This window comes from Falco biarmicus, chromosome 2 (assembly GCF_023638135.1).
Source record: "Falco biarmicus isolate bFalBia1 chromosome 2, bFalBia1.pri, whole genome shotgun sequence".
Taxonomy (NCBI): domain Eukaryota; kingdom Metazoa; phylum Chordata; class Aves; order Falconiformes; family Falconidae; genus Falco; species Falco biarmicus.
In genome coordinates this window covers 23,907,459-23,923,199 of record NC_079289.1, presented here as the reverse complement: position 1 = coordinate 23,923,199, position 15,741 = coordinate 23,907,459, and the positions used below count along the sequence as shown (strand labels likewise).

The 15,741-nt window shown below is 48.7% G+C and overlaps 1 protein-coding gene across 2 annotated transcripts in view; it reads left to right on the top strand.

Moving 5' to 3' along the window:
- SLC7A1 (solute carrier family 7 member 1) overlaps nt 1–13,477 on the top strand; it is a 46,872-nt gene extending 33,395 nt beyond the window's left edge. For both annotated transcript variants that reach the window (XM_056328037.1, XM_056328036.1), the window contains exons 6-12: nt 114–336; nt 1,153–1,292; nt 2,941–3,043; nt 4,776–4,987; nt 5,302–5,450; nt 7,799–7,907; nt 8,649–13,477. In XM_056328037.1, coding sequence (XP_056184012.1) covers nt 114–336; nt 1,153–1,292; nt 2,941–3,043; nt 4,776–4,987; nt 5,302–5,450; nt 7,799–7,907; nt 8,649–8,758 — 1,046 coding nt within the window. In that variant the 3' untranslated portion in view covers nt 8,759–13,477. The remainder of the gene's footprint in view (nt 1–113; nt 337–1,152; nt 1,293–2,940; nt 3,044–4,775; nt 4,988–5,301; nt 5,451–7,798; nt 7,908–8,648) is intronic.
- Nucleotides 13,478–15,741: the final 2,264 nt, after the last annotated feature.

Genomic DNA, 15,741 nt, shown 5'->3' with positions numbered 1-15,741 from the left:
TTGAACAGTGCCTCACTGCCTGTGAAGCCTTTGAAAGCCCCAGCCAGCATGCCGTAGGTTGGGATAAAGTTCTTGCTCATCATTTAGCTGATATTTCAATTTCTTTCTTCTAGGTGAAGAGGTGAAAAACCCTCAGAAGGCCATTCCTATTGGCATTGTGGCATCTCTGCTCATCTGCTTCGTGGCTTATTTTGGCGTGTCAGCTGCCCTGACGCTCATGATGCCTTACTACCAGCTGGATACCAATAGCCCTTTACCCAATGCCTTTAAATATGTGCGTTGGGATGGAGCCAATTATGCAGTGGCTGTCGGTTCCTTGTGCGCGCTTTCTACAAGGTGAGACACTGCTCTTCCTTTGTGCATCTCACAAGGCAAACATGTACCTACCGCTTCTTTAAAAAATACTGCATGTCAGGTCTTTGGCTTCACTGTGTTCCCTTGGGTCAAGGGAGCCAAGACTAGGGATGAAATTCAGAGCTATTGACTTCAAAAAGACCAGGATTTTGCCCTGTGATAGATTTCAGAGATGCACATGACTGGTATCACTTCAGGAAGTCCCATCCTAGCAGCAGACCCAGCAGGTGCATCTCTGGAACATAAATCTGGATTGAGTGACTAAGACATGGGGACAACTCCACAGTACAAGCACAATTTTCCTGCAAGACAACCTGGTCTACTGGGTGGAGAGCAGACTTGTGTCCGGTAGTGCAGGGGGCATCTTCTGGAGTGTATGGGGCCTGCCGTATCCGTAGCTGTCTGCAGGCTGCCTGCAGGACAGCTCTCTGGGTGGGAGGCAGGAGGCAGAATGTCATCCTCTGCACTCTGGAGTCCTGTTGTTTCAGATCAGCTTAGACTTATTAAATTAGGTGAGCAGCTCGTAGGGGCTCATAGAATGTACGGCTCTTTTGCCACCTGAAAGTCAAGCTCTTTTCATGCCCACGGCGGAGTTTAGATATCCAGAATCTTAGAGCTGTACCTCAGTTGCCAGCTATGAGTGACATGGGTGTGCAGAGAGAGCCTTTGAAGGAGAAGCTGAAGTGAACAAAAGCCACCTGTTCTGTGTTCGTGCTGCCATAAACTTCCTTTTGCTTGTGTGGCTGTGCTCAGCAGGAGGTGATATAAGTACATTATTTCCCCTTTCTGTGTCCTTAGTCTCCTTGGCTCCATGTTTCCGATGCCTCGAATAATTTATGCTATGGCAGAAGATGGACTTCTTTTTAAATTTTTGGCTAAAGTCAATGAAAAGCGAAAAACTCCAATAATTGCAACAGTGACATCAGGAGCCGTTGCAGGTAAGATCCAAAGACTTATACAAATGCATGGAAAGGATACATCCTAGGGCATTGTGTGCTCATCCTAGGGACATTTAAGTCTGCCTGACTCTAGCCCGCTTATTAATTGGATGTATTGCACAGCATGACATCTCAGAGGGTGCCGTGGGTTTCGAAGCCATGCCCTGGAGGGGCCGGGTGAGCATGAATAGCTCACTGTGTGCCTGTCCCTCTTTCTCAGAGCTTGCTGCTGTCATCCTGCCTCATGCCAAGAATTACCTTCATCTGCTCCCTGGGTGCTTTGCTGGTCTTAAAAATAATTAACCCCCTGCAAGGCGGCAGCCAGCAGTGCCCCAGCATCCTTGTGGCTGTTTGGCCTGTCTTGGCTGAAGACACCACGCTGTCTGTGGGTAGCTGCTTGGCAGAAGATGCCAGAGCAGCCGGAGACAGGCAGATGGTCCCTGTGGCAGTGGCGTTTGTTAATCAGTTAGTCACAGCTGGCAGCTGTGATGTTCTCCCTTTCCCTCTCCTGGCTCCCAGGAATATGGGAATTAAGCCTCCCACGTGGCAAGGATGAGCGGCTTACCCTCCTCTTGCAGCCACTCCCATCTTCATGATGCCTAGCAAGAGGAGGGGCTGGCTGCTTCCTCTTTACCTTCTGCTGCAAATGCAGGACGAGCCTTCAGTACAAGAACGTGTCACCTTTGGTGGGGAGTTGCTGCCGCGCCGCTGCCATGGGCGCTGAGCTCCTGTGAAAGGGCTTAGCTACTGTCACTGGGGCTCGCTGAGCCTTCTCACAGCTGCTTCTCTCACATCTTCCTCTTTGGGTGTCATTGGGTCCAGACCCGTGGGAAAAGAGCCAGATAAAGTAAAAAAATGTCCTTTGCAGTCCCTGCAGGTCTCCTCAGAGTGGCCTGGGACCAACACACACATGAAAACTGCAGGGACAGCACTTGCCAGCTGAGCTTGAAGGTTGGGTTAGTTGTTGGGCTCCAGGTGGTGTGTTGAGGGCAGGCTGAGCCAGGTTCAGCTCTGAAATCCCTGCACTGTCGTATGACTGGTGGCATCACCTGAATGTCTAGGGTGTCTGTCCTTCGCTTAGCTGCTTCTCCTTCTGGAGGCCTTTATACAAAGTTCTGTACAGCCAGCGGTTGTACACACTGGTTGATCCTGGTGAAGGAAACCCCTGTGACGAGGCGTGCTACCTCAAGATGCCCTCCTTGAGGCCTGGTCCCATTGTGTGCTCCCAGCACCACAGGAGCGAGGTGCTGCCTGTCCTCTGTTCGTAGCTACTTCCAGGAGATAGTTGTGGCTTTAAGGGTGCTGCAGCTGTGCTGGGGGACTGACAGCGAGGCTGTGGCGTAAACGTCTGCTCATTGCTGGTAGTCGGGGCAACAACGTACCTATATGAGACAAACAGACTGGCATTTACTGTAGTAAATGGCTCCTCAGGTTCCAGCTAGTGAGGCTGTGCTGGGGGCAGCCTGCGAGGTTTGGGGTATTGGTACGCCAAGTCCTGCCTCTTCGCATCTTGGGACAGCTCGAGCTCCCCTGCCAACTCCTGAGCAACAGTCATGTGAGCTACATTGTTGTTAACGCTCCTGAGATGCGTGTGTTCTGCCATGTTACTGACTTTTCTTCCCCCTCTCACCTTCGTTTCCTCCTACAGCTGTTATGGCCTTTCTCTTCGACCTGAAAGATCTTGTGGATCTCATGTCCATCGGGACCCTCCTGGCTTACTCCTTGGTGGCAGCCTGCGTGTTGGTACTGAGGTATGGATGTAGAAACTGCCCCTCTTGTACCACATGGACCAAAATCCACGCAGCAATCAGATGCCCTCGTAGTTTCCATAGACCCAGTAAACCCATGAACGTTGCCAGTTACAAGCATGCAAAGAACTTGATTCTTCAAGCTTATGGGGGATTGTGCTAGTTGGAAAGGGGTTCCTCTGAGCTTGGTTAACCCTTGCTCCATGTCACTCCCGCTGTGGTCAACCCTCAGTGCCCTGGGAAATATGCCAGTGGGTGGGGATGAGAGATGAGTGGACCTGACTGCCTGCGTCATCATTGCTGTTGTTCCCATTGGGGATACAGTTTCAGGTTGTCTTACTTCTGAAAGGGACTTCAAGATAAAGTTTAGTAGCAGCAAAAAAGCTGAGCATGTATTTGCAAGATTGGTGTCTTAGTGCATGTTTTTTTTAGAAGTGCTGAGCTCCCATAGCTTCCCTAACCTAAGCTGAAAACTGAGTATCTTCATTGCTTGGCACCTCACAGACAACAGCACTCTACCCATGAGAACAGTACTTTGAAGATCATGTTACTGAAAAATACCTTTATGCGTTCAGTGACTTATTCAGAGTCAGGTGGAGGTTTTTTACAAGCTTACAGCAAATGCACTGAACTAAGAACTGTCTTCCAGCAAGTGAAGGGCCAATGCAGATCACTGTGCTTTTGCTGTCTACCCTGCCCCTTGAAAATCCATGCTGATTTTCCTTGCCTTCTTACTTATCCTCTGATTTCCCAGTCTGTTCTTCCTCTTAGATCTGGAAATGGCTTTTCCATTTGTTTTTGCAAGCTGCTGTATCTATCGTGTGGCATTTTCCCTATCATAGATTGGCAGAGCGGGCAGCCTGTCTCTCAGCGGTGCAAGCAGCTGATTTGGCTGGCTAATGAAGTAGCAGCTGAATTGTTTCCGAAGCTGTAAGGTCCTGCCACTAATACCCTGCTGTGGCTGGACCTGAGGATTTCACTGCATTTCCCATTTGGCAGTGTTTCGCAAATGCCCTCTTTGCAAACACATCCACACAGGAACGATTTTAAGGTGTCTTTTAAGATAACCCTTTCCTTTAGGCTGGTGGCTGAGTCACAGACAAAAACTTCTTGTGAAAGAGACTTGAGGCTGGAAGATGTTTCTTCTTTATGGATCCACCTGGGGCTATGTCAGGGCCCTGTTGAATGAGGTGCTGTCCACACACACCCACCAAAACAATGACGTTCTTTGTTCACTTCTTCCCTGTGTGGCAGCAGACCAGCTAGCAGAAGAGACTGGGATGGAGGAGGACGGGGCACTGGGAATGTGTGCTGAGCTGATAGCTTAGCCATGTCCGTGCCAAGAAGCTAGAGCTGAACTGCCACAGATAACCCAACGGCATGGTTATGCCCAGCTGTCTGTCCCTCTGCTGCTTCTTTCTCCAGTCCTTACTGTCATCCGGTCATGTTTTGGTAACGCGGACGATAGGGTTTGTGAAAAAGAGCACTGTCCAGTTTAAAACACCGACGTTACAACCAAGCTGTCGGTGATAATAGCTGACCATGTTTGCCTACATCATGACAACATTATTCCTCGAATTTCCCTCTGAAACAAGAGGGTGTAGATGTTACGTGGGCCTGTTCTGGCACTATAGTGATCAGGGACACAGCCATGACTGTCTGTGTGGCTTTTAAATGAACAGTGGGTACCCTGTGCCAAACCAATATGCTCTTCGTTTCATTTCCCTTTTCCTAGGTATCAGCCAGAGCAGCCTAATTTGGCATATCAGATGGCTAGGACAACAGAGGAGACGGATAACAACGAGTCTGTGAGCACCAGTGAGTCACAGGCAGGATTTCTTCCAGAGGAAGAGGAAAAGTGTTCCCTCAAAGCCATATTATGTCCACCAAATTCAGACCCTTCCAAATTCTCGGGCTCGGTGGTGAACATCTCAACATTCATCATTGGTAAGCGTGGGACAGCGAGCCAGCTGGTAGGTCCTTGTACTCACCGTGGTGGGAGAGCTCACCTCCTTTGGTGAGCTTGTGTAACGGCCAAAATAACTGAAGATCTACAGGTCGAATTTATGGCTTGAAAAAAAAATCCACAGAAGGGGGATGTGGGTATATAGGGGGAAGGGCTCATCTCTTACAGTTAACTTATCCATGTGTTGCTGTTTCGTTTGCTGAGCTTTCAGATACTGCTTTACCTGCTTGTGGTTTTGGGTTTTTTTTTTGTCCTGTTCCTAAAAAAATCAGTAAGCTTTGATGTCTGTTCACAGGTTTCCTTATTGTGGGTAGCTGTATCTTGACTGCCCTTGAGCCAAGCATTCTGATAAAGGCTGTATGGATTATCGCTTTTGTCCTTGTTCTCCTTGTCAGCTTCATTATATGGAAACAGCCCGAAAGCAAAACCAAGCTCTCCTTTAAGGTGAGTGTCCTGGGAGGTGGCTGGAGGTGAAAGTGCTTGTTGGACTGTATCAGGAGGGGACACCTGGCCAAACGGACGTGCAGAGAATATAGGCATGATGTGAACTTTTCCGTGCAGGGCTGCCAACAGAGCTGATGGTTTGAGCTCTCCAGCTAGCGTGGCTGTACTCTGCACTCGTTGCATAAAGGGGTGTCCTACAGAGCCACGCTCAGCCTCTGGGTGCGGTTTCCTCTTGGGGTCTGACCTCAAATGTCAGTGTAGGTGCTTTGCTGCAAAGTGCAGCGTGGCAGAAGCATTGTGGCCAGCCTGCTGCCCAGCAGCACCCTGTGGGCAGGAGCAGGATTGGCACAGGAAGGGGGGCTGAAGGAGTTAGCTGAGACATCGGAGGAGGCGATCGGGAGGGGAAGCCATGTGCTCGGATCAGCAACAGTAGATAACTTGGAAAGAAATGTAAATGGTGCTGGAGTCCAGGCAGAACCTGGTGCAGAGATGTGGCCGGAAGAGTAGGACAGTGCTTTTGAAAGCAGAATGTTACAGGATATGGAAGAGACAAAGACCAAAGGAAAAGGAGATGGTTTTGACAGACCGCATCAGATCACGGATACAGAAGGAGAGGGAACCCAAGAAGCAAGCTTGTGTGGGAGGATCAAAGGGGTACTTGCTAAAAGGCTCTAAGGAAGTGCACTTTCACATCCTACTTAGTCCCAGTGGAAACTAGGGGATGACCGTTCCCTCTTTAACAGCCTCAGGTATGAGTAACTGTCACTTTCCTGCTCTGTCCAAGCACACCATCCTTTTTGTATTAAAGAAACACTGTGATGGTTGGGTTCTCTTCCCCCAGTACAGTCCTGCAAGTCATGTTTTATCGTATTGATTTCAGGCTATTTCCCCAATTTATTAGATTAGTTTGGGATTTTAATCCCATCCTCCAAACTGCTGTTATTTTGACTGCTTTTCAATTATGTTTTTTTCAGTAAATTCTCTGATTTTAATAATTTGATCCAACCAGAGTTGCCCAAGGTAGTGTTTACAGCTCATTTTGGGGTTATGGTCCCAGAATTGGAAATGGAAATGTCCAGGAGCAGAAAACTTAGCAATTGTCATCTAGACTGTATTTTCTGAACTTCCTTCAGAGGATATCTCTTTGCCTTACAGTCAGGATACTTTACCTCCTTTTTTTCTCCTCAGCCACTACCCTGTCCAAGAAAAAAATTAGACCTGCCACTGCTAAAGCTGTAGTAGCTGTTTCTTATCCCCTTGTTGTCCTTTAGACACTTACAACCTGACTATCGAGTGATTTTTCTCCAAAGCCTATCTGGGAATCCAAGGCTGACTGGTTGGTTCCCCAGTTGGTTTCCTGTATTTCTTTTTAATAGGTAATTTGTCTCCCTTCTCCGGTCTTCAGAGACCTTACCAGTCTACCAAGAGCTCTGATATGCTTCTTAGTAGTTCAGAGATCACTTCTGCAATCTCTGGGTACATAACTCACCTGCCTAGGGAGATTTCATTTGTCACCTGCTGGCTTGACAAAGCCTAATTTAGAAAAACATTATTCTTCTGTTTTCTAATTTGTGTGCCCATCTCCTTTCTCTAATGATGTGAACAGCTGCTCACCATAATTTATTTTTTTTTTTGTGAAGCTTAAATCAAGAAAGGCCTACGACATTTTTCTTTTTGTAAATCTCCATTTTCCTTAGGGAGTGAATTCCATTTTCCTCTTAGTTTCAGCATATTAACAAACCTTTCTATTGTTATAATTTGTTCTTTCTGATTTCGTGTTTACGTGCCTGTGCTATCTTTTTATATTCTGATTTTTGCATTTTGGCTTTACAGTCTCATTCTTCTTTGATTCTCAGATCACAAAGGTGTGTTTAGTACAGCTGCTCTTGTCTCTTGCAATATTTTCTGGTTTTCTTCTGCTCTGGGATAATCTCATTTGTATTGCTTAGTTACCCTGGTGCCTTCTGGATGAAGTTCCTCAGATCCTTCCTCTGACATTCCTCTTACCTTCTTCTGTTCTTCAGTAGGTGCCTGTCATAATGCAGTCCTTGGTTTTCCTCTTCTCTCCTTCTCCTCACAAATATTTATGATTGCCACTAAAATTTGCCTATTGCTTCCTTCCAGACCGTAGAACAAGGGCAACCATTCTTCAAACAGGTGAACAGCATTGTTCACATCCCTCTGCCACTGTGGACTGATGCTTCCATTTTGGTCTAACCTTGCCTTCTCTCAGATTTGGCAGCTGAAGAGTTGGTAACAGCCATCACTTCCTATTTACAAGGGATGCTGTGTTCTTGTTTGCCACTGGTCATCCCTATGGATGTAATGTACCCCTGTTTCTTTTTCAGGTACCTCTTTTGCCCCTTCTTCCTGTCGTGAGTATTTTTGTGAATGTTTACCTCATGATGCAGCTAGACATAGGCACGTGGATCCGGTTTGCAGTCTGGATGCTCATAGGTGAGTTAGAGAGAGTAAAAACTGCTGTATTTAAAGCTGCTAGATTTTTTTAACCATAAATTTACTGTAGCATTCCAGGGAGGAATTCTGCACTCTCATCATCCTTGGGCAACCTTGGTGATTTAACTGAAGCCATTTAGGCAGTGTGTCTCAAGCCTTGTTTTGAATTCAAGTGTCTTGAGGCCTTTGCGAGGACAAAACAACAACTCATGAACCATTTTATTGGTCTTGTTGCCAACAAGAAACCATTGGAGCGTTGCTTGTTGGCTGGCCTTGAACTGCAGTCTGGGTGGTGGGGCTTGTGCTTCTGGAGCTGAAGAAGCTGAGCTGTATCCCAGGATGCTCCCCATAGCCATGCAGAGAAGGCTGAATTGCCTGAAATGCCCAGGGAATTTATGATAAAAACAATGAATGTGTAAAATTGGCATCAGGTACAGATGTATTTTACTGGGATGGATGCTGTAGGCACAGAAATAGAGAGAAAGCTCTGAGCAATATGGACTTGCTGAAAAGCACGAGAGTTTTTTCTGATCGGGCCTCCGTTTGGGGCTGAGACAGATTGTCTTTTAAAGGCTGGTGCCTGTGTTAATGCCTTTTCCTTCTAAGGCAGGCGGTGGCTGTTTGCTAGCGGCTAGCCATCGGGATGGCTGGATTTACGCTGGTGTAACGTGTTGGCGGGTGCAAGTAGTGGTTTCTGTTTCCTTCCAGAGCTAACAGTGCCCTCTTCCCTTGGCTCCGCAGGCTTTATCATCTACTTTACCTATGGAATATGGCACAGCGTGGAAGCTACCTATGCGGCCTCAGCAGATGCGGAGAGAAACATGGATGCTGGCTCGGACAGCTGTAAATGACTGCATGTTTGGCTTGTGGGCAACTGGGGAATGGCTGCGCTGAAGGAAGCTTTGTGGCGGGGATCCTGAACCAGGCTACATCTGGTTAATCAGTAATGCAGGAATGAGGAAGCGTGATGCAGGACTCCCCAGCCCTGTTGCTGCAGCTTGCGGTTTGCTTAGTAGCACAGTTAAAAGGGATCACAAGGAAAAAAAAGCCACACCTCTGGTGTACTCCTGGTGACACTGTCAGCTAATCCGGGGCTATGCGCTTCCCTTCCTCCCTCTCCTGCTGTGTTTTTTTTCCAGTGTGTAGAAAGAAAACTGCTTCTGTGTGCCAGTTAACCTTAAATGCTGCTATGAAACCAGGCCTCACAAAGGTCTTTCAGTAGCCCCAGGAATTACCTCCCACGGATGCTCTACCTGATTATACACGGAGCAGATTTTGCAGTGCTACTGTCGGGTTTAGACCAGATCCGTCCTTCACCCAATGTGAGCTGTACCCCACGTGTACGCACAAAAAAAGGCTCTCGCCAAACACTGGCTTTCACCTGGTTAAGAAAGCACCTGCAAGACTCGCATTCTTTACAGTATCAGGTCTCATAGCTTTTGTCGTATTTAACTTTTTGTTTTGAATTACGTACTCATAGGCTTTAAAGCGCACCGCTGCTGTGAAATGTCGGGAGGGTTTGTGGTCGCTGCTTGTCGGGTGAATGGTCGTTTGCCAGCGCGCAGGTAACGGCAGCAGATGCTTCTGCTGTGTATATGCTCAGCAGAGGGATTGCCAGGCTTAGTCACAAAACCGTGTGGTGCGAGTACTAGAATGGCTTGAAAAGAACGGGTGTCTCCAAAGAGCTGTCTTGCCTCTTCGCCTCAGAAGTCGCCGGTGGGGTGGCTGCAGTGGTGGGGTGGCGAGCAGGAGTGAGCCCAGCTCTGGCAGCGAGCGGGACCCTGTTTTCCTCTCCTCGCATCAGTTTTGTGTGCCAGCCATGTGGTGTTAGCAAAGGGCTTGGCCGTGAGACTTCGCTTTGGCATCGGCTGGTGGAGCACGTTTCTGCCCTGGAAGGGGAAGCGCGAGAGAATCCTCAGGGGCCTGAACTTCATCCCTGAGCAGTGCCTGGTGCCTGCCCCCTGCCCCCTGCCCCGGGGAGGGCTGTGGAGGTGTGATGGGGCTCCTCGGTTGCAGCAGAGTGTGCAGCCCAGAAAACACCACTAAGCTGTAGGCTCTGACTTGCTGAGTTTTCCCTGTGGGGCTGGAGATCATCTCCGGAGCCTGGCTGTTGTGAAAGGTGGGAAATTTGGACTTGAGACCAGGGTCTGTGTTTAGTTGGCAATGCCTTGGTTTTGCTGCAAGATGGAAGTTGTTCTTCATTCTCTCTAATAGCTTTTCCCAGCCAAATTCACTACCCTAGGCTTGTTGAAAGGCGCTTGTTAAAGCATCAGGAAGGTGGGCTGTGCCTGTGTAATGCCACTGATTTAAATTCACACTTCAGCTTGTACTGAAAAACAAATCATATAATCATGGAATGGTTTGGGTTGGAAGGGACCTTTGAAGATCATCTAGTCCAGCCTTCTTGCCACGGACAGGGACATCTTTCACTAGATCAGGTTGCTCAAAGCCCCATGCAGCCTGACCTCAAACACTTCCAGGGATGCAGCATCCCAGATAGATACTGCAGAAATCCCCTCTCCTGACCCGAGTGGATGCTTTCCTAGGTGTCCTCCACACTGTAGTGCTGCCTCTGAACACCAGACAAGCTGTGTGTCAGCATGGCTCTGGCTGATGAAAGGACAGGCTCCTGCCCCCGTCGTTCAGTTGGGGAACTGAAGAACTTGACCAGGGGTCTGGCATCTGGTGCAGCACAAAGGGGAGCTAGACACTCTCCTGGATTACGTGGCTGGACTGTGGAACATCTCTCACAGGTTTCCAGGAAAGACTTCATAGCCTTTCTGCCCACTGAAAGAGTTTTAATCTTGGTTTTCTTCTATGCGCTGGGAGGCTTTTCTTGCCAGGATTGGAATTGGAGGAAGTGAAAGCAATGCGTTCACTGCCTCCCAGGTGCATTTTGAGGGCAGTTCCCCCATAAAACGAAGGTAGGGTCTGTGCCAGTTGCTGGGTCTTGACCATCTGCCAGGCTTCTGCTCCTTGAGCATAAACAAATTCTTACTCGAGCAGGGAGAGAAGGATATAGAAATTGAAAGCCACTAGCATGAGGTTTATTTTGTTTAAATGCAGGCAAAGTTGCCACACTCCACAGACTCCCAAAAAGCACTGAAGATGTGGCGGGAGGGTAAGAAGATGAAAACTCAGAGGGGACCAAAGTTTCCTGTTGTACCAAAAATTTAAGGATGTTTTTCCCTACATTGGGTACCAGCTTCTGAACAATTAAGACATTCAGCAATGACCATTGGGGGATGAATTCTGACTGGAAGTGTGTTTCCAAAGAAAATTATTTTAAAATATGCAGATTTCTTGCTGTATGTAATTTTTAGGGGTTTTTTATAAATGTTAACTTATTTTTGTGGACTACTTAGGGATCTGTTCTGGTATTTATATTCCATAACTTTGTTTCAGCTTTTGTGGCATGTAATAGCAGCATGTAGAAGAAGGGGAAGTCCTGATGGCGGTCATTTTTCTTCAAGTTGCCTTTTGTCTGAGAACATTCATAGGAAGACCTTTCTGTGTCACCAGGTTTCATATTTAAATGTGCCAGCCCCAGAGCCACCTACTGCAAATTTGCTAGTGGAGGTGAGGATCCTTAGCCCCATCTCCTACTCCTGTCATGACTCCTTCCACCCATCAGTTCCCTGGTGGCAGGTGCTGCCGTCTCTTGCTCTTTGTTGCTACTTACCAGATGCAAAAAGGCGGAGGGAGCCCGCAGCCCTGCACAGTGACAGAGAAGTGTAGGTGACTGTCTGGGTGTCACAGGGGCCGGGGTGCGCTGCAGGCAAAGCGCTGCTGGTTTGGAGCCATTTATGCGTGGTCACAGCAGGGAAGAGGGGGCTGCAGGGGACCACGCCGGTGAAAACCCTGCTGGCGCAGACGCCACGCGTGGCTGTTTGTCGTCAGGGTGTTAGAAGGGTGAAGTTTTAGCTGGCAGTGCTCGCTGTGGGCACTCTCAGCCTTGGTCCATCCCAGATGAAAACCAGCTCCTGTTTGTAGTGTACAGAGGGTGACTGTCGCTGCCCCCATCCCTGCCAACTCGGAGAGCAGAAAGCAGTGTGGTAGGGTATTAACGTTTATACTTGTGAAACTTGTTTCTGTAGTGATTGCCTTTTACGTATTAAGAAATCCTATTGGAATTCATTAAGTGACACACACACACACACCCTGAAAGCCATGTACAAGTCAGCATTGCTGTCATCTGCCCAAACGAATGAAGGGTGACACGCAGGTCCAGCAGGCTTGAGGAGCTTGCTTTGAAGCAGAGGAGCAGGAGTGGTGCTGGTTTTCATGCAGCAGGCTCCCCTGCAGTCCCTCCCTCACATGCTTGTCAGCACCCTCCCCTTTCAAGGGAAGCCTCTTCCCTCTGGCAGAGAAACCATCTCTTTTCTAAACCCTTGAATAACCTTGCAACATCTGCTGGGCCCGCCTTTACGGGCAGGTCTTTATGGGTATTTCTTCCTTCCTTTTACCAAAAATTGCACTTTTTCAAGGCTAAATCTATACATACGCAGTGAACCAATGCTTGCTCCTCACAGCCGCCTCCCCTTTCCCTGGGGCCATCAGCCTGACTGGGGATGCTGGCGTGCCTGCATCCAAAAGCAAGCTGAAGGCAAAGCTGCTTCACCGGTGCCATCGGTTGCTCTGCCTGCTGCTGCTTTGCCTCATGGTTTATCATTCATTTCCCACCCCAGCAGCGATGCCTCCCCCATAAACCCCGCCGGGCTGCCTTATGCTCTGCATTACAGTTGCAAGTGGGGTCTTGTGGGGTGGCTGAAGCCAACTGGAAACCAGATGATCCTGGAACATCTCTGCTAGCAAGAGCCAGACCTCGACTTTTCTCAGGGTATTTGCTCCTGGCTCACGCTCCCAGGCGCGAGGTCTATCTAAGACCTGGCGGGCTCCAGCCAGTGAGAGGCACCTTCTCCTCTTGATGCTGTGTGGGACAGTGTTTTGGCAGAGTGACTCGTGGTTTTGGGACAACAGTGGAAGGAAAGGGTTCCCTTGCAGGACGTTGTCGCTTCCAGCTGCACGGGGTGCAAGGAGCAGGAGGAGCCGCTGGCAGCCCGGAGGCGGTGTGCTAGCAAACCTAGTGCAAGTTTGGGCCATGTCAGTAAAGGGTTTTTTACTGACCGAAGCCATGGAAGAGTCTGTATCTTTATATTTCTTAAGTATTACGCAAAATGTAAATACCTTTTGGTTGTCTGTTTGATGGTCTGTTTTCCTGATGATTTCTCAGAAATTTCTTACAGGTGTGATAAATAATTTTAATGCTGGTTCTGCAAACAAATTTATTTTTTATCTTTTTTATCTTTGTTTTGGTTTCATTTTTTTTGTGGGTTTTTTTTTTTTTACCGTGTTCATGTAGAAATTAAAGCCTTAAGTTTTAAAATGTGAATCTTGCCCCCAGAGCACTGCGCAGGTGTGTGGCTACTTTTTATCTTGGCGACACTGTTAATACTTCTCCCCTGAACGATGATGCTTTTGGAATTTGGAAATTCACTTGTAATTGTGTGGTACAGCGTTAAGACATATTTCTCGATATCCAAATAAATGATGCCTATTGTTTGCCCTTATTTGCAGGCTTGCCTCTGTTTTCCGGCTTGTTACGACGTCTGCTGCCTGTCCCAGTCTCCGCAGGAGAGCGCTTGCTCTGGGAGCTGCTTGTGTTAACTCTGCCCCCATCTTTTGGGTTTGCTGAGACAGGTGGGACAATACGCAGTCGGGGAATTTGCCACAGGCTGGGGTCTGTGCTTAGCATGGAGCAGCTTGTTGCTGCTGACACTGAGGTGAATCTTCCCCTGCCTTGTAGTACCAGTTCAGGTATTAAGTGGGATTTCACGAACCTGCAAAATTAGCCTAAAATTTACCCAGGTAATGTAAATTTTGCTGGCATTGCAAAATAGGGTTGTCTGGGGATATTAGGATTGCATAATGAATGAGGAGTTGTGCCGGTAGAGTTTTCTGGCATAAGGATTTGCAGGGCAACACTGAAACCACCAGGCAGGAGTAGTCTTGTTTGCCCCTTACCACTACCTGCATCATTTGCATCCTGCTTGTGCGTCCTGTGATGAATGAGGCAGCGGCCCCACAAACGCTGCTTTCCTTCTCTCAGTCCGTGTCCTCCCTACAGCTTTGTCTGTGCTATAAATGAGCCAGGAGCCTGGTGAAAAACCTTTCAGGAGGACGTGACCAGGCATGTTCCCAAGGTGGGACGTGCCCTTGCCCCTTTTTCAGTCTTTATGGCAAAGCCTGAGGAGCTCTGTGCTGTCAGTGGGAGGGCAGGGCGAGGGGAGGAGGTGTTGAAATGCAGCCGACCCACCCATGGGAGAGCACCTGTGTGTGCTGCTGTGCCCCAACCGCCAGCAGAAATGTTGCCCTCACCGCATGCTGAAGCATGTGACACCTTAAAAAAAACCACCATTGCAGACCACGATCCCTGGTCTCCCAGGAGCCCCAGCCATAGAGGAGGCACCCTTAGAAAAGGGATCCGTGGGATTTTTTGATTGAATTTATAGCATGTGAACCACAGTCAGGTAACCCAGCCAACCAGCCCTGCTGCCAGGGGGCAAAGTGACTGCCTAGCTTCAGTCTTTTCCATAATGGGGTAACACTTTCACGGAGGTTTGCTTTCTTTTCCATTTATTCCAGCGTCTGTGTGTACAGACATACAGAAAACACTGCAGGACACGCTGGTTCATATGCATCAGCCCATGTGTGCACTGGCATATGTATTTATTATCAGGAATATATTACACTTATCTGTACATTGTAACTGAATTAATACAAACTCTTCCTGTAATCATTAGCCACATAGTAAATGGGACCTTAGAACTCCTGCTGCATGGGAAACTGTACAGAGGCTCCTCGGCGTGTCCATGGGACACAACCACCATCAGTGCAGAGACATAAAATACCTGATTTTGCACTTGGTAGTTTTTCCTTTTCTCCCCCCGCCCCTGCCACTACCACCAGCGTTTGCTGCCGTGGATCTGGTGAGTTAACCCGTCTGTGCTGGCAGCCACAGGAGATGCTGTCACAACAGGGCCAAAGCAGGACTTCCCCACAGAGGAATGCAGCTTGCCCCCAGCTCTCCCTGCCGCCTCTCCTGCCATCCCATGGCTGTGACCTGCTCCTGGTGCCAGTCTCTGGAGCCCCCTCAGAGCAGCTGTAGGCCGGTTTTACTGCCACTGCAGCCTTCAGTATTGAATAAAGATTAACCAAATCAAATAACTTTTTAAAGGCTTAGGGGTGATAAAACCCTTTTCTACTTAGTGCTGTGTTCCCTCTCCAGCCAAAGGCTACCCTACCCTGCCAAATGGCCATGGCACTCCAGCCCCCACAAAAGCAAAAGCTTACCCTTGCTGGCCTTTGAGCAGGGACAGCCAGGGAGCAAGAGCTAGAGATGTAACCCCCCTCACCACCCCGATGGCTGGAATGCCAAGCTCATCTTGGATGGCCACAGCCCCCTGGTGAGAGCAGGCATCTGCCAGCTTGGCCATACACTTGAGGGTCTTCGTTCCCTGGGAATGGCTGCCCCACTCAGGGGCTGTCCCCTTCCTCCTGCTGTCTGAGGGACCTGGGCTTTTGTTTCACACCTGCTCTGGCATGCAGAGGCAAGGAGTGACAAGACAGAGAAAGAGCAGGAAAAAGGAATAACCTTTTTTAGGGAAAAAAGTCCAAGTTTCTGGGCTTGCACCAGAAGGAACCACAGTTCACACCCTCACGGAGACGGGTTGATGGGTCCCTTCTGGTCAGGCAAAACTTCGCTAGCCATCAGGCAGGCCCCAGAGGCCATGCCAAGGAAGAATCTACGAGCGGCAGGATTGGGAGGCAAAGA